The 25,798-nt window shown below is 43.8% G+C and overlaps 1 protein-coding gene across 2 annotated transcripts in view; it reads right to left on the reverse strand.

Annotated features, from left to right (window-relative positions):
* The window catches only part of LOC119181214 (tyrosine-protein kinase SYK), a 381,065-nt gene that overhangs the window by 193,802 nt on the left and 161,465 nt on the right, over positions 1–25,798 (reverse strand). For both annotated transcript variants that reach the window (XM_075882940.1, XM_075882939.1), the window contains exons 3-4: positions 19,621–19,820; positions 17,373–17,569 (exon numbers count right to left, since the gene is read on the reverse strand). In XM_075882940.1, the coding sequence (XP_075739055.1) occupies positions 17,373–17,569; positions 19,621–19,820 (397 nt within the window). The remainder of the gene's footprint in view (positions 1–17,372; positions 17,570–19,620; positions 19,821–25,798) is intronic.

The following is a 25,798-nucleotide window of genomic DNA, read 5'->3' on the forward strand; positions in this document are numbered from 1 at the left end:
GCCGCATAATCGCAGATTTGTTATTTTCTACTCAATGAAACTTTGTTCCACTGATTCTATAGCTATCAGCTCCGAAAGGTCACAGATCCGATACCTTTATGGTCTTTGCACAAGCGGCCATTTTCTTATTTGTGCCTCAATACTGCGGAAGCGTGTTTCTCCCTGGACCAGTAAACACTGCACATGTTTTGCGACTGGTTTGTGCCTTACTGGGTAATTCGTTTTTATTTATTTTTATTAACAAATATGGTCAACCCTCTATTGAAGGACATCACAAGGAAGCACGACACACTTTAAAAACAAAGATCACACATAACTATACATCTCACAATGGTTAAGCAAGTATACACTTACAAATTCATAGAAGTTCTCCAATATCCAAACAAAAAGATACACTTGAACTCCCATGGCGACAAACAATCGCAATAATCTTTAAGGTGAGCCAAACAAATGTCTATCAAGTAAGTGCTCAAATTCATTCCCATCACCCACATTGGCTCCAATACTGGGCAACATATTCCCATCTCCGATTACAGCTAGAGAGATAAAATAACGGTGCATCTTTGTTCGCGCAAAGATTGAAGCAGTCGTGTGTTGTGTGTTGCCGTTTCTGTGAATTTCAAACTCGCCTTCCATTAATTGTAAAAAAGGATTTTAATGTAATTTGATGTCTTGGTTTTTGCAACGCCTCCAGATGACAGAGTTCCAGCATTTCTGAGATTGAGTCGATCTGCTTATGTCTTGGGCACATGAAGCGCGCAGCAAATCGGGGTATTCGTTTAAGTTTATTTACCAACCCTTTCTGGTGATGACCACAGATCATACAAAAGTATTGGTAATATAAACGATTTAAAAGCAAGAAGTTTTACAACCATACTTGCGACGTGCAGTTCATTTCGTATAAAATATAACTTCTGTCAAGCACTAAAGAGCAAATGTTATCAATATGTGCTTACCATTTCAAAATATGCCTAATTCTGAGACTTAGGTACTTAAATGCATTGATCATCAACAAGGTATGATTCCCGACACAATATTCGAATGAAATTATTGCTTTTTTCTTAGAAATCAGGATGATGATTGATTTTGGAAAATTCATTTTTTCCCCGAAGCTTCGTACTATAGCTGTAACTTTTTCAGGCATTGGGTGGTAGTAGTAGTAGTAGTAGTAGTAGTAGTAGTAGTAGTAGTAGTAGTAGTAGTAGTAAAAGAAGAAGACGCAAAGAACGAAGAAGAAGAAGAAGAAGAAGAAGAAGAAGAAGAAGAAGAAGAAGAAGAAGAAGAAGAAGAAGAAGAAGAAGAAGAAGAAGAAGAAGAAGAAGAAGAAGAAGAAGAAGAAGAAGAAGAAGAAGAAGAAGAAGAAGAAGAAGAAGAAGAAGAAGAAGAAGAAGGTTTTCAATGAAAAGAAGGAGGAGAGGTTGACCTTGAAAGCGGGTTTCCGGCCTGCTACTTCACACGGGGGTAAGGAGAAAAGCGAAAGAAAGAGGAGGGTATGATAATGTGTGACTGTCGTATAGCACAATGAGTCACTGCACACAATGTCTCGTTCAGTGTAGTACACGCACAAAAGTCTCTACCTTATCAGATTCTCTAAAGACGGGAATTTAAACCTCTCTTGCTTAGAAATGCGAGCAAGCTCTTTAAACTGAGTTGAGCATGATCCACACGTTCCCAAGCACCCAAAAGTTTCTCCTCCGAAGAGCGCCGGCAGTCTAAGTCATCTGTGAGGCATAGATTGTCTTTCAACTGCGTATAAAGTGCACACGCACAGGATGTGATAGATAGTTTCTGGCGTGCTACACAAGTTTCAGTTAGGATTTCGCTCTTGCCCTATCATGCATAAGTATCATCGCGTGTATGCAACACCCAGCCAAAGTCTATGTAGTAGAGTTTCTTGGTCTCTCCATAGTCGGAACGAAAGGCGAAAAACATAACAAGAGTCAAGCCTGTAAATGCGCTTGTGGCGATAATCCGGATCATTCCATAGTCCTTGCATAGATGTCTTATAATGCCTTTAGACAGCAAGGCGTTGATGTCATATCCAGAAAAGTGAATCGATATCACTTCGTTACTAGTGTGCGCCATTTTCGCTTCTGCATCAGCTTGTTCATTCCCAGCTATGCCACGATGACTGGGAATTCATTGCAACGCAACGGTATGTCCGGGCTGAAATGCCTCATTCAACATATTCATTATGTTACACACCAGAGAACTGTATGCATTGTCTTGTTTCATGTAGTCTCTAATTAGCTGAAGGGCTGGCTTGGAGTCGCAAAATAACGTCCATTTCGCTGGACTCTGCTGTAAAATGTAGCACGCAGCTTGTCGGATGCCGATCAGCTCGGTGGCAGTAGATGACGTCTGGTGTGCTATTTTGAAGCGTTGAGTAATTCCCATTTGAGGTACAGTGAAATCTGCTGCTGAAAAGGTCTGCGTGACAAAGCCATCTGCAAAAATGTGTAGTGTATATTCGTACATTTAGTCAATATACGTCAAAGTGAAATGCTTAAGACCAGCAGTTGGTATTTTTGACTTTTTTGTTAATTCTGGGATCGAAAGTCGCTTAGGAATCGTCCAGAGGGATATGTCGGAGATAACAAGTGGTGCATAATTTGAAGGCAGCCGATATCGGTGTGACATAACGGCTTATGAGTATGCAGCATTGGGTCGTGTGTTAAAAGTGTCTTCCAGTGGATGGTCTCGATGCCTTGTCAGTAGCCTCATATGTACTCGTAGTGGTTAGTGTTGAAGGTGAACACGAGCTGGACAAGCACGTGCTTCTGCAATGGTGCCCCATGTAGAAGTGCATCGAGGTACTCCTAGGCAAATTCTTAGGACACGCGCTTGAGCTCCCTCGAGTGTACGTACAGCTGATGTGTGAGCACGGGAAAGAACAGGAGCACTGTAGCGAAGGTATCCAATAAAAAGGGGCTGGTATAGCTGCAGAAGAGGTGATTTGGATGGTCCCCATGATATTCCAGACATATGGCAAATGACTTGGACAAAGCTGTCTTGTTTTTTTCTTAGCGATGAGGTGTGCTTTGACCAAGACAAACCACGAATGATGATAACTCCGATGAAGTTGTGATGAGTTACCGAAGGCATTATGTTCCCATTGATCACTATGGCGTAGCAAGCCATGGATATTCTCGTGAATGGCAGGGTTGCACTTTTCGTCGGTGACAGTTGCAGTCCACAGGTATTGAGGTATGCAGATGTTGTCGATGCCGCACGTTGTAGTTTCTTTTGTACTTGCAAACGTGTTAGACTCGTGGTCCAAATGCAAATTTCATCTGCCTACACAGACACAGAAATTTCGCCTCCTAGCTTAACGAGCTTTTTAACGAGGCCAACAAATACGATATTAAATAATGTTGCGCTCAGGACTCCACCTTGAGGCACGCCACGATAGACGGGATACTGATTTGTGTCACTGTCAGCAGCAGACATGAATATGAATATAGCTCGTTCTTGACGATATCTGGCTACCCATTGATGCTTGTGGCCATCAATTACATAGTTTTCAAGAGCATTTAGGATGGCGTCATGTAGAACATTGTCGAAGGCACCTCTGATATCAAGAAACACTGCAGCCGTTAATCGGCGGCGCCGTTTCTGATGTTGAATGGTTGTTACCAAATCAATCACACTGTTGATTGATGACCTTCCCTTCCCAAAGCCAGTCATGGCGTCTATATATACTCTTTGCTTCTCTAGAAACCAGTTCAAGCGCATCAAAATCATTCATTCTATGAGTTTTCCTACAGAACTTGCTAGCGCCACAGGTCTGTAGAATAGCAAATCACGAGGAGACTTGCCAGGTTTCAGCAATGCCACGATCTTGATAGTCTTCCAGTGTGCCGGTACAGTTCCAGATGCCCAAGAAAGGTTGTACAAAGACAGCAGTTCTTCGGTTGCCCGAGGACCAAGGTGGCGCAGGGAAGCATAGGTGATTTCATCAGGCCCAGGTGCACTAGAAAGTTGCGAAGTGGACATAGCCTCACGAAGCTCTTGCAGCGTGAAAGGACGATCAAGACGGACGTCTGCCATAGGGGTGCGGCGCGCCGAAGCAGTGAGCCATCCGTTGTTGCAGAGCCGGAGAGGTGCCTGCAAAATTGTTCTGCGATCTGTTTCTCGCTCCATGTTCTTATGATGGCCAATGCACGGAAAGAACACAGTTGCTGAGGAGAAGATGGTAGAGCTTGTACGACGTGCCATATCTTAGACAGTGCTTTTCAATCGTCCGGGGTCGTGCAAAATGACTTCCAGTTTTGGTGGCCCAGCGTTTCTAAGCACCTCTGAATTTTTTTGCACGTTACGAGAGGTCCTCAGGTCTGTGATCGATTTTGTTCGCCTGTATTTGCGTTCACCTCGACGACGAACTGCCCTCAGTTCTTTGTATACCACATCAACTGGCTTTCTGGAATCAGATGTTGTGACAACTCGTGTAGTGGTCTGTACTGCTGTGGCAATTATTTCTTCAATTTCTGTCGGAGACACTATGGAGCTACAAGACTTTTCTAGCTCTTCTTCAAAAGCCTGCCAATTTGTGCATCGCCTTCGAATGCTTGCAACGCCGGTATACCATGGTAGTTGTATGTAAGTAGGGATGTGATCACTACCATATGTTTCAGCGTCTGCGCACCAGGCGGCGGATATTAAAAGGCACCGAGAGGCGATAGCTAAGTCGAGACAGCTGCTGTACGTTGAGCCACGGAGATATGTCGGGGATCCGTCGTTTAGAATATGAAGGCGATTGTTGCTTGTGAAGTCTAGGAGTTGTTTTCCTTGAGTACTTATGACGCTGCTGCCCCAAAGATGGTGATGTGCATTGAAGTCACCTACGATGACGTGAGGTCCTTGAGTCGACTCGATGACAAGTTTCAGGTGTTCAGCGCCAAATCTCCCGCTCGGGGAAATGTAACCACCGATGATCGATACCGTTCGTTTATTTAGCTTCAACGTAATGGAAACGTACTCAATGCTGGTATGCATAGGTATTTAGTTATGGGAATACGTGAGGTCACAACGCACGAATCTCATTACTTTGCTAGAGTTTACACCTACCTGAAAAGTGAATTCTTCATATCCAGATAGTCTGAATGGTAGTCATATTCGGCTCGCCTATCACAGCGACAAGGAATCGATATTTCAGCATTCTGTGTTTAAGATCTCCAAGGTGACCTCGTAGCCCTCGAGCGTTCCATTGAAATATAACAGAACGACTAGTTGTTTCACTCAATGATGACGATGAGGCTGCTGACGCCATGATTTTTGTTGGTTTTAGATAGCACTAAGCACCAGTTCTAGTCCGTCTAGAATTTGCACTGCAGCCTTGGCAACAGACGCCTTGGAACCAACAAGCAGCATTCACAAAGCACGGATCAATTGCGTAAGCATTGCTTTGATTTACACATCCGATGACGAAGTCTCATTTTCATGCCGTTTTTCTCGTGCTTGAACTTCAGCACTCTGAGGCGGCAGAGAAGGTCATGGGGTATTATTCGTCATGTTCTTCAAAAAAGGTGTGACTGGAGGTTGAGATACCACTTCAAATATAAGAGGATCTCTAGCTGACTCACTAGGCAATACAGGCTTTCGTACACTTGTCAATGCTGATCTCCTCCTGCGGTTACGGGAGCGCCTCTGGCGATGGTGCACCTTAGAAGCCGCTTCTCTATGCGTAGAGCGATCTCGTACCATCTTCATAAGCACGGTCATTTTATTCTTTATTTTAGGCCCATGTTTTGATCTCGACTCATGCGGGCCATCGTAGTTAGAGCGACTCAAAATAGATATCCCACATGATGACTCTTTATGATCTCTGCTACAGTGGGGACAAGTTTCAAGTTTTAAGTTTCAAGTTTATTCAACAACGATGTCAGTTTACAGCAAAGTGCGTACAGGATTGGTAATACACACAAGGAGCCCCAAAGTTGGAAACTGTCAGGGGGGCTCCCATACATGATGTTAACGGGAGAAGAAACAAAATATACAACATTCAGTTGTTACGGTATCTTCAGTAAGAAAAAAAAGCACAGTGCGAAAAAACGAAAGTAGAAAATACATATATGTTTAGCAAGGCAAAAAAGAAAACTCTGAAGAACAAACAAGCGCAAGTTATAATACAAAACGTAAGGACAATATAACATGTAGCAATTGTTATCGCTACATTAAAAAGCAGTTGCTAAGATGAAGACAACTGTTGCAAAAAATATTTCTTTACTTGGTTTTTGAATGCATGTTCTGTGGTTGATGATTTTATTACGTAAGGAAGGGAATTCCACAGCTTGATTCCCGTAAATGTGGTAGTGAACTTGCCGTAGTTTGTGCGAACTTTAGGCAGAAGGCGGTTATCACGCTCAGAAAACCTAGTAATATTATTATTTACAAGGCCTTCCAAGACAATGCCATCTATATGCACATTACCGCGAAAAAGCCTATACATCACAACTGATAACTTCAGCTGAAAGAGGTGATAAAGAGGATGTATATTTAAATTCTGATAAAGTGGCGTTGCATTGGTTAAGAAATGGCTGAAAGTCATGAGTCGAAGTGCTTGATTCTGTAGGCGTTGTAGTTGGTTGAGGTGGGTCAAATATGTGTTACCCCAGGCTGATATGCAATAAGATAAATGGCTGTGAATATGTGCGTGATAAAGGGAGTTGATTATGTGTGGCTGAAAATAAGAACGAGTTTTGATTATGGCGCGTATTCCAAAGGTTATCTTGCGAATGAGTGATTGCGCATGAAGATTGAATTTCATATGCCGGTCAAGAACTACACCGAGAAACGTTGTACTGTCGGACATGGGAATTAAATTATCGTCCAGACGCACAGATATAGATTTTGAAAGTACAGTCGGAAAGGAATGAAAAACTATAAAAACGGTTTTTGATGGATTAATTCTTAACATGTTCATTCGACACCAGGAACTTATATTATGTAGATCCACGTTAATGTTTCGTTGTAGCTCATCGACATTGTTAGCATAAGTAAAAATGGTCGTGTCATCTGCATATAAGATACAATCTGTAGCGGTCAAAACATTAGGTAGATCATTAATAAATAGCAAAAAGAGCAGCGGGCCAAGGATCGAGCCCTGAGGAACACCTTGATTTACTTTCTTAGCTGCTGAAACTTTACCGTCAATCTGAACAACTTGAGTGCGATTGCAGAGATAACTAGATATAAATTGAAGTGCAGGGCCAGTTATGCCATACGATTCAAGTTTATGCATAAGAATTTTGTGATTAATTGTGTCAAAAGCTTTCGTTAAATCTATGAATACGCCACCAACTACGAAGCCTTGGTCGATTGCCCCTTTTATTTTATCGGTGAGGGTTAGAAGCGCAAGCTCAGTGGAATAACCAGGCCGAAAGCCGTACTGTTTAGATGTCAACAGATTAAACTTTGTCAGGTAGGATAGGTCATCGGAAGTCAACCTGTTCACGCACACAGTGCTAACGTGCCCAATTTTTTTACATTTGCGGCACTGTAATGGCCTAGTTACGTACGGGCGGACGGAATGTCTCACATAGCCCACTTTCACATGTGATGGCAATGTGTCCCCCCCAAAAACTATCTTCACACATTTTGACTGTCCAAAATGGTGTACGTCTGTGCTATTGACAGTCGAGGATATCAGCGTTAACAAATCACTGCAACAGATATCCTTATCCACATCAGAAATCACACCAGCAATTGTGCAGCCTCCATTTAAAATGAAGGAGCGCACAGGTATGTTGCCCATCTGAGTCACAGCCTTCAATGTATTAAGGTTCACTCGTGTAAAAACGTCAACAGCGAGTATGTTCTTTCTAGGATTAATGAGGACCTCTTTTATTTCTCCTGGAGCTATCTTGCCAAGATAGGCCGAGAGAGCTTGTCTGTTCAGGGAATTCAGGTTGCCTGTAGCAGTGATAAGGACGTAAGCAAACGCGCATGTCTGCGGAGAGGACGATGCATTGTGATTCAGGTCACTCACGCCTGAAGTCCTGCGAAGCTTCCTCTTCAAGCGCCGGTTTGTGGCCTCAGCATATTCACCGTCAGGTTCTATGTCATCCCCGTCAGAGCAGCTCGATAACCTTGGTAGCGCCATGTTCAGATGGTAAAGCGCACCAGTCCTATTTGACGCTTGCAGGTCACATCTCGGTCTTGGCAGAAGAGGGGGCGAAGCCCACCGACCTTGCTTCGCCATTGCACCCACGACGGAGGCGACAGTACGAGGAAATTCGAGTAAAAACCACAGACGAACAGTAACAGCACCACAGCAGAGGCTCGTCTTCTTCCATGCATTGGGCAATGGTTAATGTTAATATGCAAAGAATAGTAACTGCCCAAAAACCGACCCTGCGGTTCTCGAGAAAACACTTGTAGTAAGCTACACTCTTCAGTTTTTATGAATTTCTTCCTGCTTGTTCAGTACGCTTTAATTTAACTAAGTAGAAAGTTTAACATTAAAAAAAACGAAACTAGACAAGATGGTGCCTACTTGACGGGAATTTTCAGAGCAAGAAACACACATTCCTAAGACGACATGAAAGTAGCGCCCATCCTGTCCTGTCCTCTAGTCCCGTGAATTCTTTTTTTTTTGCAAAAGATTCCTGTCAAGTAAGTATACATTGCCTGATCCCACTAGCACAGCAAAGTTTATTCGGTTATGCAGTAATCGGTCATGACGCACCTTATCAAAAGTCTTAGCGAAATCTTGCAGATTGCATCAATTTGTTCATGCATATCTAAAGCTGTCATAATGGATTGTTTGAACAAAATGTGTTGTAATTCACTTTACTCCAAAGGCCACGCTTATAAGAACAAAAATCATTTTTTTCTGGAATCAGACAATATGCTTGATTATTACATAATCGAATATTCTAATTTCTGTAAGCGAAGCGGGGTCTAGTAGTTAGCGGATAGCCGATCGCCATTCATAAAGGAGCACTCACATCAAATTTACTCATGTCTAGATTTTTGCGCCAACGAGCAGCGATCGACTCCTTTGTAGCGATTCTGACATAAAACGCATCTGAGAGACGAATGAGTATCTATAATATTGATTGATATATTCACGATCGCACGCGGTTCAAAATGGGTAGAAAACCCGCCAAATTGTAGTGCTGGCAGCGCTACCTCACGGCAACGTCGAGGCCGCTGCACAGCTGATGCCACTCTTACAAAAAATGGTGACGTCCCACTGGCGTTTCGTGTGCTAGGAGTGCACGTACAGTCAATCCAGCTGTCTCTCTGAAGGCGTAGACATGCCTCTATCGCCAACATCATCGTCCTCGCCATCGTCGCGGTCAACATCGGCAAAGGATAATGACAGTGACCTGGAATTGGGTATCGCCGCGATTCGCCACGATCCTTGCTTGAAAAGCTCCGCGTTAAATGCAATGCATTTATCAGTCCCGGTCGTACTGTCGGAGCTGAGGAACACCAACTACGCACCTCATGTCGCAGACGTTTGACGAGTGCATCGCTGCTGTCAGCTGCAGCAGGGCACATGGTAGGATTAGCCCCGGCCTCGAGCAGAGGCCTCGTACTGCCAGTGAAACCCAACTGGTTCGCCACAGGCGTCCAGTCCCTCTGTCTGAGAGCGCGTACGAAGTCAACCCACTGGCTGCATTGAGCTTCGTGGCTTGGAAAGGCACGAAACGCCACGCACTTACCGCTTTTTCCGTGCCTCGACGTGCAGGTTACGCGCCCCGACATTCTGGCACGCATTGTCGCTCTGAATGATCGTATTCACACCCTGTGGAGCACAACGTAAATCCGTCGATTCGACACTATGAATCGCACGCACACTTCAACACAGAAAAGAGAGCCACTAGTGGGAGTTTGGCTGGGAGTCAGCTCCGAACACACTCAGAGATCGTCGACGTAATCGTTACTAGCATATCGTCACTCAGTATGGTATTTGGGGAATGGATCACACGAAACACGTAACACTAGTGTCGATGTCGCAGGGCAGTCTATTTTTAGTTTTTAGGGGCGAAGCTCCTTAGGGCGTGGGCTGTGCGTCCCTTGTAGCCTGTATGTAGCCACCTCTAGTTTAGTTCTTGCAGTGTTCACTAGATGGCGGTACCGTCTCCTGTATGTAGCCACCTCTCGTTTAGTTCTTGTAATGTTTACTAGATGGTGGTACTTGTAGCTGATGATGAAAAGATGCAAGATGTTATAAACTAGAAAGCGGTACTTGTAGTTGATGAAAGACGCGAGATCTTATAAAATAGGAATGATGTCACATATGGCGCGTGTCATTGGTTGAAGGCAATCGATCGATTTAGTGCGGCGACGTACGCTAGGGGGAGCGTTGTAATAAAATCCGTTCGCTGTTGGCGCGCGCTCGGAGTCACCAGATGGATAAGGCTGCACAGCGGAGAGAGCGCAAGGCGGCAGCAGCGCGCGCTCGCAGACAGAATCCCGATGTGCGAGCGCGCGAGACAAGGGACTTCGCAAGCCATCCATCGTCTAAGAACAAATAAAAGTTGATTTGTGTATATACACACACAGCGTTTCTCACGTCTTTACATGATGATCGACTGGGCGAATTACACGGAAGATTCACAGTTTACCGATGAATCCCTCCGGAGCTTCGCCCATTCATCATCATTCACCCCGTGAATATGCCGTAATTTTTTTCTTAGCTTTTCTACGCTGTTTGACATCGACGTGACGAACGTCATTCAATTTTGGCCAAGAACAATGCATACCAAGTAATCGAATGATGGCCACATCTCGATCTAAAATTTGATGTCAGTGCTTCTTTAAACAGAGAGGCATCTCCAGCTGTGCGTCGTCACATGGCACCGAACTAGCACAAGTGAACTTTTGAAAAACAACTTGCAAATAGTAAGGCAGCCACTCCACAAGGCTGCACCACATGGCGGGGTATGTCATCAGGTATATATGCTTTTTAGAATGAAGAGAAAGTAAGCGTGTTAATAGTCCGTTTAAATTAATAATAAAATGCTCGCATGCTGCGCCACAAGTTCGCTTCCTTGTTTCAGCTTCTCAATGTTACAGCGCCTATCAAACATGTGAATCCATAATTTCATTGGCACATGTTTAATAAAAGAACTCAACTGATGACAAAAAAGCGTGTACAGATTCTATAAAATCTCTTCAGTTTGCATCATTCACGTGCTATTGCATCGAAGCCAAGGTTTCTTCTTCTACGCAGCCTGTTCAGCTTTCACGTTGCGACTTCGCAAATTGTTTTAAATGCGAATGCCTTTGTTAGTCGCACTAACCATAGCAAAAACTGCGAGTGCGCGCGTCCCTAGCCACCGGAGCCCCTACTATGTCACGCTTCGGCGTCGGCAGCTCTCAGCAACAGCTGCGGGCGCACACGCTTATCCTCACCCCTAGGAACCAGTGCCCCCCCCCTGCTTGACTTGAAGGTGACTCACCACCGTCTCAATGCAGTGCGTTTTAAACGTGTTTGTACAGTTTATTCTGCCTTAGCACATCTTGAAAACAGCACGTTCTCAACGTGCTTGTGGTGCATTGAAGGTGGTGGAAACATCTCTGAGGTGATTGCGAACGCAAATAAGAAGCGTTCGTTGAAAAGGGGCGCTCAAAAAAGAGTGACAAGCGCGTCGATGTGTCCAGCGAGCATTTATATTTATTGCCATGCAATGCAAAGCAACTGGCTACTTTGACGACAGAGAACATACGACCCACGGTGTAAGGAGCTTCGCCCCTAAAAACAAAAAAAAAAACAAAACAAAAAACATTATTTCTCTAACGCTGGTTTGCGAAACGCCATTATGGATGCTACGCAATACATTCGCATTTTCTCACGATTCCCTTTGGGGAGGTGGGTGGCTCTCTTTTTATGCTTCGGTGCGTACGATTATACCTCATGATCTTTGAATGCACACGAATTAGTTGAATATCCAAACATTACAGTTGTTTTGTTGACACTGTGGCCTATGTTCTTCGCAGTCTGTACTTTCTAATATCTCCCTACCGTAAGCGCGTTGCCAAGTCCACCTGAAGAGATTCTTCAGGTGAAGAATTCTGGGCTCGCAATACTCGACATCAAAAAACAATATACTCTAAACTCTCTTTAAAACACTACAGCCCCATATTCCTTTTGTGTGCAGCCGGTCAAATTTTGGAGCGCTTTATATTTAAACACCTAATAACGTATCTTGAGAGCAACATGTTTTTTACGGGCAATCAACATGGTTTTCGGCGCAGGTTTCCAACGGTTACACAAGTAATACACACGACTAACTACGTCTCAACAGTTTTAGATAAGGGGGGGGGGGGGGAGGCAATTTCACGTTATATTCTTGGATTTCGAAAGCGCTTTCGATCGAGTACCCTATAGCAACCTAATGTTAAAAAATCGAAACTTGGTCAAAAATGAAAAAAAAATAACTCAGTGTTTGGACTCGTACTTACCAAGCCGGTATCAGTACGTTCAAATAGGTGACTCTGCCTCTCACTTGTCATCAGTTGTTTCTGGAGTCCCACAGGGCTCTGTCTTAGGTCCGTTGCTTTTCATTATCCGTTTAAACGATTTACAGTTCAACTGTCTGTTGCGTTTCCGTTTCTTTGCCGATTACTGCGTTTTTTATCTCCCTATTGAATCGGTAAATGACCAGAAAATTCTCAACAAATACTTAACAGCTGTTAGTAATTGGTGTGCCGATTCGAACATGAGCCTCAACACAACAAAGTGCCGCCAAATGACAATAACGCGCAAAAAGTGTTCGTTCCAATATACTTATCAAATTAACAATGTTGAATTAGAGGTTGTAAACGAGTTCACATATTTGGGTGTAACCGTGACATCAAACCTCACCTGGAAGAAACACATACAAAACATTACATCATCAGCACTGCGCAGACTTTGGCTTCTAAAACACCGCCTTCAGCACTGTACAAGCAAAACGAAGACCGTTGCATACACTTCGCTGGTCCGCGCCTTGCTCGATTATGCAGACGTTGTTTGGGACCCACACACAAAGACGGATTCAGTGATGCTCTAACGGGCACAAAAGAAAGCGCTGCGACAGCAGGCGAGTATCCGTGACAAAGCTGCGCAGGCGTTCTGACCTACCAACACTAGAGTCCCGCCGTAAACTACAAAGACTTAAAATATTACACAGCATAGTCAATAGTTATTCAAAGCTTGATTTCAATACTTATCTCGAATTCAACATCTCACGCCCCACCCGGAACAAGCACAACGAAACAATCCTAATGCATTTCACAAGAACAAACGCTCACCGTCTATCCTTTTTCCCGAGAACGATAGCAGAATGGAACACTTTGCCACGCGACGTTACTAACTTAAGCAATAAAAATGCCTTTTTCAACGGCTATTCAAAATTGTGTATGATTTGAAGTGCTGGTGTTGTTCCCCTGTTCTATTGAACTAACGTATTTCACGCGTTATCCTGCTTCCGTGCCACTAACGCACACTGCTTTTTTTTTCACGCTTCCTGGTCTATGCGCGAAGTGCACTTTGTGTGTTTTGCATGGGACTAGCATTGCCGATTTTGTTGTATATTCACGTAGCTATTTGTAACGAAAATTACTGCTGATTTACGAATCGTGGGCCGTGTTACTGATTGCGTGCGCTTGTGTGTCGTGACAATCTGTAAGCTTACTGAATTATTGCTTCCCTGTGTACCGCGGACCGTGTTATTGGTCGCGTGTAAACTTTGTCTTTAAACTCTACACTGTACCACTCCTGCCTTGGCTGCCGAAGGGTGGCTGGCAGTATTGAATAAATAAAAAAAAGAATAACGGGTAAAAATTGAAATCACAAGATGCACACCTGCACCGATATGTGCTAAGTAATGACGCTTTGTGCGTCAACACAAAAAGCGTTACCTGTTCCACTATGAACGGAGGCAAAGCGTGGAGAGAGGAACACAACAGAAGAGAACGAGAGAACGGAAGTACCTAATGACGAACCCTAGTAATTGGGTCACCTTTATCTTACTCGAAACATGAAATGATGACTTGGCAAAGTCGTGACATCTGAATGCTAAATACCGTATAGTCCACAGCTGCCACATGTAACGTGAGTTAAGTGTAGCGCACATAGTCTTATTGGCCGTGAGCTGGAGCGTTGTTGCTGCCTAGATGAAACGCGCATGTTGGGGATTTATTCCTGCGTTGTCTGCTAGCATCGTCGTGTGCGCACGCGAAACAAATCTTGTATGCAATACATCGTCCTTCAGCAACTCTTTTTTTCCCCGAAAACTATAACTCAGTGCAATCAACTTCCTTCAACAATACTAGAAATTTCTTCTACGGATGCGTTATTTTCTGTAATAACAATGTTTCAATCTTTCGACCACTAATATTTATAAACTAACTGTGTGCGCGTTGCTTTCGCCGTGATCTGTACGGTCATCATCATCAGCCTGACTACGTTCACTGCAGGACAAAGGCCTCTCCCATGATCCGCCAGTTAACTCGGTCCTGTACTTCATGCTGCCAATTTATGCCCGCAAACTTCTTAATCTAATCTGCCCACCTAACCGGCTGTCTGCCCCTAACCCGCTTGTCTTCTCTAGGAATCCAGCTAGTTACCCTTAATGACCAGCGGTTGTCCTGTCTACGTGCTACAAGCCCGGCCCATGTCTATTTCCTTGTCTTGATTTCAGCTATGATATCCTTAACCCAGGTTTGTTCCCTGATCCATTCTGCTCTCTTCTTGTCTCTTAAGGTTACACATACCATTTTCTTTCCATTGCTCGCTGCGTCGTCCTCAATTTAAGCTGAACCCTCTTTGTAGGTATCCAGGTTTCTGCTCCGTAGCTAAGTCCCGCAAGATGAAGCTGTTATATACTTTCCTCTTGAGGGATAGTACGGTATTTTGTTTGTAAACTATGTTGTTTTGTTTTGGTATTCGACTTGCCCTTGAACCAGACGAATGTTGTAGTTTGTTTTGATTGTCCTTGGCATTGTCAATATATTTAATGGTTTCTGTATTTTTTTTCATATACATATGACGTTTCCTGACGCAGCTGTGCTCAATGCAGTTGAGTATGTTCTGTGTCTTGCGAATCAAATTTTCTTCTTTCTTTACGCAGCCTATATGAACCTGAAACTTTCATGTTCTTTTATTGTCCCCCCCCCCCCACCCGGCTATAATTCCTGTGGGGCGCTGTTGGTAATAAATATATAAACATATAAATGAACAAATAAAGAAATAAATAAACAAGTATATTTAAATAAATAGATAAACGAATAAATAAAGGAACTAACAGACAATGATGCCATTTGGTAATATTAGCCGTGTGGTCGTCCTTTCCTTGGCATCACTCTCTGCTTGTTATCTTTAATATTGTGTACAATGAAGAAAACGAGCTCTTAAACTTGCACTTCTTTTCTACGTCTTTAAAAAGCGGTGTGTCCCGCTGTGCTTGCGGATAATCTTATGAGTTTCAACGTGTACCTAACAAGATGTACAGAAAGAATTAGCCTTGCTAAGCTGCATACTTGCAGTAGTACGATCAGTGGTACTTTTGTTGAAAGTGTTGTGTGCACATGTGGTCATCAAATCTTTCGATCACCATTTCCTATATCAGAGTGGGTGCTGCTTTGCGAGTCAAGCGCATCGAAATGAGCTCTTGGCATCGGCCTAAGCGTCAGCAGCATTAAATGTGATGTGAACGCAGCGCTTTACTGACTCAGTGACAAATAGAAACAATGCTCCAAGCCAAGCACTTCAACAATGTTAATTGTTAGGCGTGTAACTGCGGGAATGTCGCTTAATTGTCACTCCACGAGCTCTAGTTTTGCTTGAGAGGCCCTTTTTTTTATTTCACAATCCCGGTCTGATCACAGATAGTATTTCCGTCGAGAGAGGTGCCAAATTTTGTTATTAAAATAACAGAAAATGTAAAATGACATGACAGCAGTAAAAATGAAGACACCATGCACAATTCAAGCGAAATGTTTGCAAAAACAGCCATGTGTTTAGACACGCGTTAAAAAAGGTATACTTTACCTTTGTGTCGAAGTAACTGCATGCTAAACCTGAGCTTTCTTTTAAACATTATCTTGAGCTTTTGTGTGGCATTGTTATAGATTGACGGATGGCAGCATACATCTTTCATCTGAAGAAAAAGCGTGCCTTTTCCCCGTGAATCGACTCCACCTTGATCGCATCACTGCCATGCAGGTAATTATTCGAAAAAAACTTGGGGCTAATCAGCTATATTTTTTCCGCTACTGGAATAAAAGCAAGCGCGCTAATGTGACATGTGTCCAAACTGCTGGAACACTGTTGGCCACGTATAAATCTTGACGAAACTCAACAGATGTCCAACGGTTCATGGCAAACTGTTTAGGAAAAAAAATGTGGGTGTGTATTCATGCACACACTGCAATTGAAAATTGTTGCCCAGGAATACAGACTTTATTTTTATTTGGTATGAACATGGATCTGGAAGAAATACACAATTACTTTTGTCACGCTACAATAGAGCATTCCAAGGGGAGCAAAAGCTGAACACGTATAAGTAAAACAACAAAGAAGGTCATATATTTGGCAAACGCGTATTGTCTCGGACAGCCGTCTATTAGTGAATTTTGCTTCTATCACAAATAATAATAACGTTGAATGAGTTTCGCGTGTTGATTCGGCAATACAGTTGATACTACCAGTATGACAGCTGACAATCGCCTCTTTTGTATAGACCTATTCTATGCGTGTAAGCACTGGTACGTGTCATCGACCTACTAAGGCACTTGTATAGGGCGTCGTGGCGTGCAGGCTCTGCCCAGCGCAAAGCTGGCCACCTTCCTCTATGATAACGTGACAACTGGCAGAGCAGTGTCAAAGCTGCCTCTGGGCACAGGGCATCGCGCCTGAGTGGGCTGGGCGGAGCCCGCGCAGCTTGACGTGGCTACAAGCCCTCAGTATGCCGACGGCGGCGACCGATGTTGACAAACGTGGAATAGGTCTATACGCGCGGCCGACCGCCTATCCCCACTGGACAGGCGACTGTGCTCGCTTAACGGTGTCATGCGGACACTTTTGATCGTGACCAGGGCCATGCCGGATCAAGCTCGATCCAGATCAGGTTAATCACGATCAAAACACACTGCGATTCAGACGATGGTGATCTGGATCAGTGATCGCGATTTGGTTGAAGTATGCGGTAAACTCGATCCGGATCAGGCGGGAACATGTAGCAGCGACTTAGTAGTGGACCGAGATCAAGAAGGTCAATACACATCGGCCCTGATTTTGGTCGAAAAAAGCGTGTCTGATACCGGTAATGATAAGGGTGTTGTGTCCGAAACAGAATCTTGTTGGTTGTAGCTGTAACTTACGATTGTTACAGTTCAAATCCCACCTACACACACGGCAGTGAACTCAAACTCACAGGAATCGTCCGTCCAGGTGCCCGACGTCCTGTAGCCGCCTCTCGGCGTCGGCTCGACTGAGCCGTCCGTGAAACCAGGGTTGTATCTCGTGAAGGGTCTTGCTGAGCAAAGATCGAAGGTCACAGGGCCCAACGCTGCCTTCGGGTCGAACCCCTTGCGGCGACGCAGGTGTGGGGCTTCCATCTAGCTGCTGTTCCTGTAAACGCAACGAAACGCGTCGTTACTTTCAGTACGTTGCCTACTTCCAAACGGTCGAGTTAAGCATAAATGAATGCCAAATTTCAAGAAAGGAGAACCAAACTTATCGGGCGACTATAGTGGCCATTGTTTTGTTTTATTTTCATTTATTCATTTATTGACAAAAATACTGTTGCAGAAGACCAGAAGAAAAAGTGTATCAATCAGCTTGAGCGTACACTACACGTATGTAAGTGCAAACTGTGGTTACAAACAAGAAGAACCAATTACACATATGATATATTGGACATGACTGATCTCCATGCAAGACAGAAGCGTACTTGCATAGAAAATGTAGAAAAACTATAAAAAATCTTCTCTTTGCGAGACAATATGAGAACAAAAACAATTATTTGAAGATGTGCTGAAGGAAGCTTCATAATAAAGATATTGTGTTAAACAGTCTTCCTCTTCCTAATTCTTCAAATGATATTTCTGTGATGTTTAAAAAGTGCTTTTTACTAATTCTATTTAGCATTGCTGGTAGTGTCTACCGGCGCTATTGTTTACCGTATTTTGTGTGAAGTTTCATAATTTGCCTATATTTCAGTAAGCGTATACTGTACTTTCTAAGACGGCCTCTGATGCTATATACTGTATAAAGTATTTTTTCCGTTAAAAAGTTTTTGCTGAGCGTACAGATTATAGTTAAAAATTAACTTTACAGGGACAATGTTCTGTCTCTTAACTAGATAACTAGATAACTAGTTAACGCGCATGCTTATGCTTTTCATTGTTCAATAACACACCGGACAAACCTCCAACCAGCCTAGTAGGCCAAGATTCAATGCCTAGAGATATACGGGGTAGCCAGTGAATTGCTGTGTGCCGCAACAGTCCTTTATTTTTTTATTTTTTTCAATGAAAAAACTCGCTGGAAGCTGTTTACAGCACCAGCATTGCGAGGCGAGAAAGGTAAATCGTAGTTCAGGTGGGAGGTGGGCATGGACGTGCATACGCAGCAAGGGGTCACGTCACGCACTGGAGTGAACTCGACCATAATGTGCTTCTCAACTAAACACCGAATTGGCCACCGTGTGTGTGTGTGTGTGTGTGTGTGTGTGTGTGTGTGTGTGTGTGTGTGTGTGCTTGTGTGTGCGTGCGTGCCTGCGTGTGTGTGTGTGTGCGTGTGCGTGTGTGTGTGCGTGTGTGTGTGTGTGTGTGTGTGTGTGTATGTGTGTGTGCGGTACTGCCTCAAGGTATCAGTCCATACTTAAGCATTGGTCTGAAAAGATAATTTTACAGAAACATAATTATGCTTGTAAGGCATTACGGAAAGCATGCTGCCACGGCGTGCGCAAGCAGGGGCACGCTGTACAGATATTTTTACATATTGCCGGTTGGAGACGATAGTCATAGCGCGAGAACAAAACGACGACACAGAGACAAGAAGGAGACGAAGGACACATGTCCTTCGTGTATTTCTTGTCTCTGTGTCGTCGTTTTGTTCTCGCGCTATAACTATCCTCATGCCATACCAACTAGCCCAAGCTTCCACACTTCCAAGCCGGTTCGAGAGTCACATCAAGGGAACCGAGGTCCTGAGCCGTGCGCACTTGTCAGCTTGCGACTATCATCTACAGGCGGAAAGGGGCGAGTGAGAGAGCACAAACCGACCCTCTGCATGTCCGTTGCTATGACGGCGCACGTGCCTTGAGGAAAATGAGGAAATCCAACTTTTTCCAATGCCGTGGCACAAAAGCCAAAAGCTCGCGCAGCAACGCTTCATCTCGGAGGCTTTCATCCTGCAGATGCCCATTGTCTTTGGTGATAGCGAGGAGCCTACCAATACGGCATAACAGTAAAATGAAAAAGGTGGATGAACCCTGGATCAAGGTCCAAAGCACATGCAAGATCGCTTTAGGAGTTTGTAGAAGGAGCGCACCAGTGTTGTAAAAGCGACTTTCCGCTATTCACAAGACGGGACCTCAACGCTTGGTGAGCTAGATGGTGCTGAGATCTCACAAGCTTTAGCACCCGTCGGTGCATGTTGCGAGCGTGCACACTCACGTCCATGCCCCACTGGCGGGCCTTGAGGAGCATGAAGGCGCGCACGGTGTCGTCGGAGAGCCCCCAGTGTGTGGGTGGCAGCATGGCGTCTCTGGCCCGGTTGCAAGGCAGCGAAGGTCTCGTGGCCAGGCCTTGCACCCCTTCGAGCAGCGCCCAAGGGTCGCGGAACTGCTGGCCCGGTAGGCCGCATAACTCCACGCCTGCGATGTAAACAGGGCCGGTTCATACGTCATCAGCTGCTGTGTGTTCAAGAAAATATTATTCCTTCCTTACCTTTTCATACGCCCTTACTACTTGCACAATGCAGGGTAGCAAACCGAAACTTCTGATGAATCTCCCTGCCTTTTACTTAACAATTCTCTCTTTCCCTGAAAAATCAAGAGCGGCAGCTGCTCTAATTCAAACAAGGTTCTAAAAACAATTGCACCCATTGTGAGGGCGCAAGTGTGTGGCTATTAGAGGGGAACTACTTTCTGCATGGCTATGCCAGTTTTGCTTGCGGCGCGAAATTCGTGCAATTCGTTCACGTTCGCTGATGACATTTTCTGCAAGAACAGACAGGGCACACAAGAAGGCGTTTCGAGGTTATTGATACTATATAAGAAACGCCATAGCCTGTCACTTTCACCTTACCGTAAGCTAGTATTACGCAAACGCGACGGCGTCCATGATAAACAACTTTTCAAACCAACTTGACACCTTATCATTATTTAGTTATTTTGTTTCTTTTTATTGACATAGGCCCCGATTAAGAGTATTCAGGGGAACTGTTCAATAAAAACACGAAATAAACAATAATAATTAAAACTCAAGTTTCTAGTTGCTAAATTTGAGAGATAACACATACTAACAATATGAAACTGTGTTATCAATAATTGAATGAGTGGACGTGTAAACGTACAATGAATAAACACAAATAAAAAAGATATGTTTCAGAAACACAGCCGTAAATGGTTTATATTTCATTTGTAAACGCCACTTGATCCCGAATGCACACTATATCATCCCGGAAGTCATTACATTGAGTAATGACACGTGTTAGCGTGGGTGCGTTCAAGGCTTGGGTGCGGTTGGTCTCACTGCAATAGCGACTGTAGGTACGCGCAACGAAACGTACAGCACTGTTTTACACCGATTCCGGTAAGTCAGTCAGATAGGCTTGGTGAGGTAACGAGATGAATGAGAGGCATTCTAGTTGTAGGCGAACAAATTTTGGGTGTGCTACTTTATCCGCAATGAATGGTGCCTTATAAAGAATGGAGGTATCCGAGGGTGCTTTGTGCTGTGCGAGTAAATTTTTTAATGTGTGCTGACGATGATCAATTTGTAGTGGAAGTAATGCTAAGCTACATTTACTGGTTCGTTGCCTATGTAGGCTTATTTTAAATAGAACTTGTGTAGGTCGAGTTTGACGGATTTCGGTTCAACGTCAGCAGTTTGCATTTTTGGTGTTAACCATCATCTGCCACTTTGAGGATCCGATTGTGATCACGTCGATATCCCGTTGTAGTGCCAGATGATCTGCTGGAGTTGTAATTTGTGATATATAATGCAATCATTTGCGAATAATTGGATATTTTGTGTGACATGAGACGGAAATTCATTACTGTACATGATGAATATTAAAAGACCAAGGGTGTGGCCCTAAGGAACTTCAGAAGTAATGTCAGATGATTTAGCGGAGGTGTTACTGACCCATGCTAAATGCTTGCGTGACGATATAAAGTTTCGTATTCAAGGTATAGTTAGAGAATAAAGATTTAGGGAAGGCAGTTTAGTAAATAAACGACGACGTGTGACATGATCAAATGCTTTAGGAAAAAATGGATATTATCTGCCATCCATGTTATCATGAAGATCACCTCCCCCTTCGCTCTATGACGCATTCTGCTAGTTGTGTTTCACAAGACAGAGCTTTCCTAAAGCTATGCTGTTGGGGTAAAAGTAATAGTTATTTTCTAATTGATGGGTGATATTAGATACAATGATGTGCTGAAGCATTTTCCGTAGAATGCTGACGATTGATGTGGGGCGACAGTTATTTACATCACTTTTATATCCAGAGTTGAAGATGGGTAACACCTTGACCATTTTCCAATAATGTGGAGGTGTACCAGTGGATAATATTAAATCACTGATATGAACAAAGATTAAACTGCAAGGAATAAAGCTCACATCGGGAATCTTAGTGTTGTAATCATCGGTGCCGGAGCTTGTGGATACAAAGTTTTGAAGTTTCTTAGGTTTTATTTTATTTTATTAGGAATGCGATGCTTTCAACTGTTATTCTAATGCGGTTATTGTAAGTTAAGTGATGTCGGTAAGAGTAGAAATATTTCAGCAGTCTTCTTTTGTGAATGACGATGTAAAATATTTCTTTAAAATTTCTGCGGCACATGTTTTTACTTCTAATAAATTACTGTTTTCGTCGTGGAGTTGTATGTTATTTGGAGAGAAAGTCACAAAAATTACATGGCAAAATATATTGAGATTTCTATTGAGAAGGTCATGGAAAAAACTTTTTCATATATAGATTTGCGAATGGCGTGACGATAAGCGCCAATGAACAGTGCTAAACCTCTATGCGGCACAGAAATACAGAGGTTATACCGAGGCAAAAAAAAAAAAAGACTACTGATGTATTAGGAAGTCCTAGGATTGGCGGTAACAAGATAGGAAGGTAAAACGAGTGCATCGTGGTCCGCTGTTAACAAGAACAACCAAGTGTGTGAGTCCACTGCCACGCCGTGGCTACAACGAATTTTTCGCAGGTATAGTGCATACTGTGGGCCTTGCTTTATCGTCGTCCGCCGCCGCCTGCTTCTGCAATGCAAATCGTCGTGAAGTGAACCCTTCAAGTTACGAAAAAGCAGCCACAGGGCTCACTGTGCCTGCGCAGAACTCGTTATAACCGCCGGCCGGCGGTTACAACGCGAGCCCCGCGAGCCTTGGAACAGCGGAACTGCAGGATCCTGAAGCATAACCTTTCTAGGTGTATTTTAGGGGCGAAGCTCCTTAGGGCGTGGGTTGTGCGTCCCCTGTAGCCTGTATGTAGCCACCTCTAGTTTAGTTCTTGCAGTGTTCACTAGATGGCGGTACCGTCCCCTGTATGTAGCCACCTCTAGTTTAGTTCTTGCAGTGTTCACTAGATGGCGGTACCGTCTCCTGTATGTAGCCACCTCTCGTTTAGTTCTTGTAGTGTTTACTAGATGGTGGTACTTGTAGCTGATGATGAAAAGATGCAAGATGTTATAAACTAGAAAGCGGTACTTGTAGTTGATGAAAGACGCGAGATCTTATAAAATAGGAATGATGTCACATATGGCGCGTGTCATTGGTTGAAGGCAATCGTTCGATTTAGTGCGGCGACGTACGCTAGGGGGAGCGATGTAATAAAATCGAGTGGGCAAAATGTACAGAGGATTCATGGTTTACCAGGTTTACCTCCGGAGCTTCGCCCACTCATCATCATTCACTTCGTGGATATGGCGGAATTTTTTTAGGCCTTAGCTAAGAGATTTGGGTTGTTTCTAGGATGCTTGTAGGTTTGTGCTTGGTTTTAGCTAGGCGAGGCTAGATTGTTTCAAAATGTTTCTTAGCGACTAAAGGTTCGAGTTAAACCACGCGCTGTCACAGACGCGACATGGAGGTCAAAACAGCAGATACGGAAACTCGAGCTGAAAGCAAGTGGTGGCACCTCTCATGCAGTCACGGACATGACATGGATGGTGTACCGGAGACAAACTCCTGCTCAAACCTAGCGTTCGTACCTCTCATAGAGCTGTGGGCACGCCGTCGTGGGCGGCTATAAGTAAGGGTCAATAACCGAATTGAGAAGGTCCTGTATACCTAGAGCCCAATATACATTCGCCACACGTGCATTCTTTTCCCAAAGGAAAGCACGAGTCACCATGACACCGTTTGTTTGTAGATCGGTGAAATGATGTTACAAAATGCTATTTAGATATTGATAAAACCAAACCATATACATAGCCTTCATAGATGATGAGAAGCCATTGACTCATTCGAGACATCAGCAGGAAGGCAGGCACTGAATCAGCGCATCGACTAATTCATACATAAACATACTGGAATAAATCTACAGAGAATCAACAACCACAATGGTTCTCCACAAAGAAAGTGGCACAGTCCCAAAAAAGAAGCGTTTAAGGCAGAGAGACACGATCTCTATAATGCTATTCACCTTATGTGTACAGGAGGTTTTCAGAGGACTAGAATGAGAAGAGTTAGAGATAAGAGTTAATGGAAAGTATCTTAGTCACTTGTGATTCGGTGATGAGATTGTTTTGATGAGTAATTTAGGGAACGAATTACAAATTATGATTATCGAAGTAGAAGCAGTAGCGGAAGAGTAGGTCCCAAAATATTATGCTTAAAACTAAATCAAAGTGCAGCAGTGTCGACAGAAAACAGCAGAATGTGATAGTTGGAGGGACGCTGGAAGTTTTAAAAGAATATGTCTACTTAGGACAGGTAGTAACCGTAGAGCCGAACCATGAGAGTGAAATAACTAAAAGAAAAAAGATAGGGTGCATCACACTCAGCAAGCAATCTCAAATCATAAATGGTAATCTGCCGCTAACCCTCAGGAGGAAGGTACATATCAGGTGCATTTTGCCGAAACTTACCTATACGAAGCAGAAACCTGAAGGCTCACAAAGAGGGCTCAGCTTAAATTGAGGACGACGCAGCGAGCGATGGAAAGGAAAGTAATTGGTGTAACCTTGAGAGACAAGAAGAGAGCAGAGTAGGTCAGGGCACAAACCGGGGTTAAGGATATGATAGTTGAACTCAGGAAGAATTGGACATGTGCCGGGCATGTACACGGGGGCAGGATAACCGTTGGTCATTAAGGGTAACAAACCGCATTCGCAGAGAAGGCAAACGCACGAAGGGCAGAGAGAAAGTTAGGTGGGCCGATGAGATTAAAAAGTTCGGAGGTATAATGTGGCAATAGAAAGCACAAGACTGGGTTCATTGTTGGATCATGAGCGAGGTCTTTTCCCTGCAGTGGACGTAGTGGATGATTCAGTGGCTGGTGATGATGACGATGAAGATAGTGGGGATGGTGGTAAGTTTTTTTGCGTTATTGAAATATATGTTACCAAATTCAGTCCTACTTGCTATTACAACTATTACAATAGTGAGTACAAGAACCTCCCAGAGATAAACTTTTAATGGGTCCCAAAGGTCGAGTGAAAATGACTTGGGGGCAACGTATAGAGTCTACCCAATTGGTGGTTAAAAAAAGATCTGGTTGATGAAAAATCTGGGTAATAGAAAAATCTGGTTGAAGAAAACACATTGTGACCTCCTCTGGGGTAAGGCACATATTTTTAAGAATGGTCGTACGGCTATATATTCAAATATTCTTATAAGATGAGGCAGCCGTGATTCTTCATATGAAATATTGTTTGTAACAGGTTCACGTAGCCCCAGATATAAACTTAACAATTCACGTTCCAATAGAACCAGTGGACGAACTTTATAAGCCGGGATGGTAGAAAATAAAACGCAGGTGGATTCTAAAATTGACCGAATGTACACGCAATAGACCATTACGAGCATTTGTTTTTGCACGAACGAGCGCGTTCGTTGCGGAGCCCACGCAACATCTCTATTTTGCGTGCCCCCATAGCAGCAACGTTTTCAATGCGGACACTCCAGTTACGTTTTTTGCTGTATATCATTACTAGAAATCTGACTCAAGCTGATGTTGTCGGTACCGCAATGTAATTTGCAATGACACATTTTGTGCGAAGGATACGACTGCGCTCTTGGTAATGTTGATTGATAAGTGAATACCCTGCAGCCACTTACCTAGGCTATTCATAAATGTCTGCAAAATTTGGTGAAGTGGACGAATGTCTGCTGATACGAGAGTGGTTTGAGATTCCAAACCAAATGGTCGTTATTTTTTCCGCTCCTACGATTCTTCTTTTTTTTTGTTCCCTGCTGCCTTCTTGCCTCAGCGCGCGTAACCCTTCTCCGGGTCAGCATGGGACCCTCGGTAATTCAATACCAAGCCAAGCGAGACACCACGCTCCTGCAGTAGATGCAAAAAAAAAAAAATACGTCGCCCAGCATCTGCAAGCCAAGGACGCCCAATCTTGAGGCTTCGCAGGCGATGAGCTCACGTCGACAGGTACAAGGGGAG

The sequence above is a fragment of the Rhipicephalus microplus genome, unplaced genomic scaffold, assembly GCF_043290135.1.
Source record: "Rhipicephalus microplus isolate Deutch F79 unplaced genomic scaffold, USDA_Rmic scaffold_14, whole genome shotgun sequence".
NCBI classification, from domain to species: domain Eukaryota; kingdom Metazoa; phylum Arthropoda; class Arachnida; order Ixodida; family Ixodidae; genus Rhipicephalus; species Rhipicephalus microplus.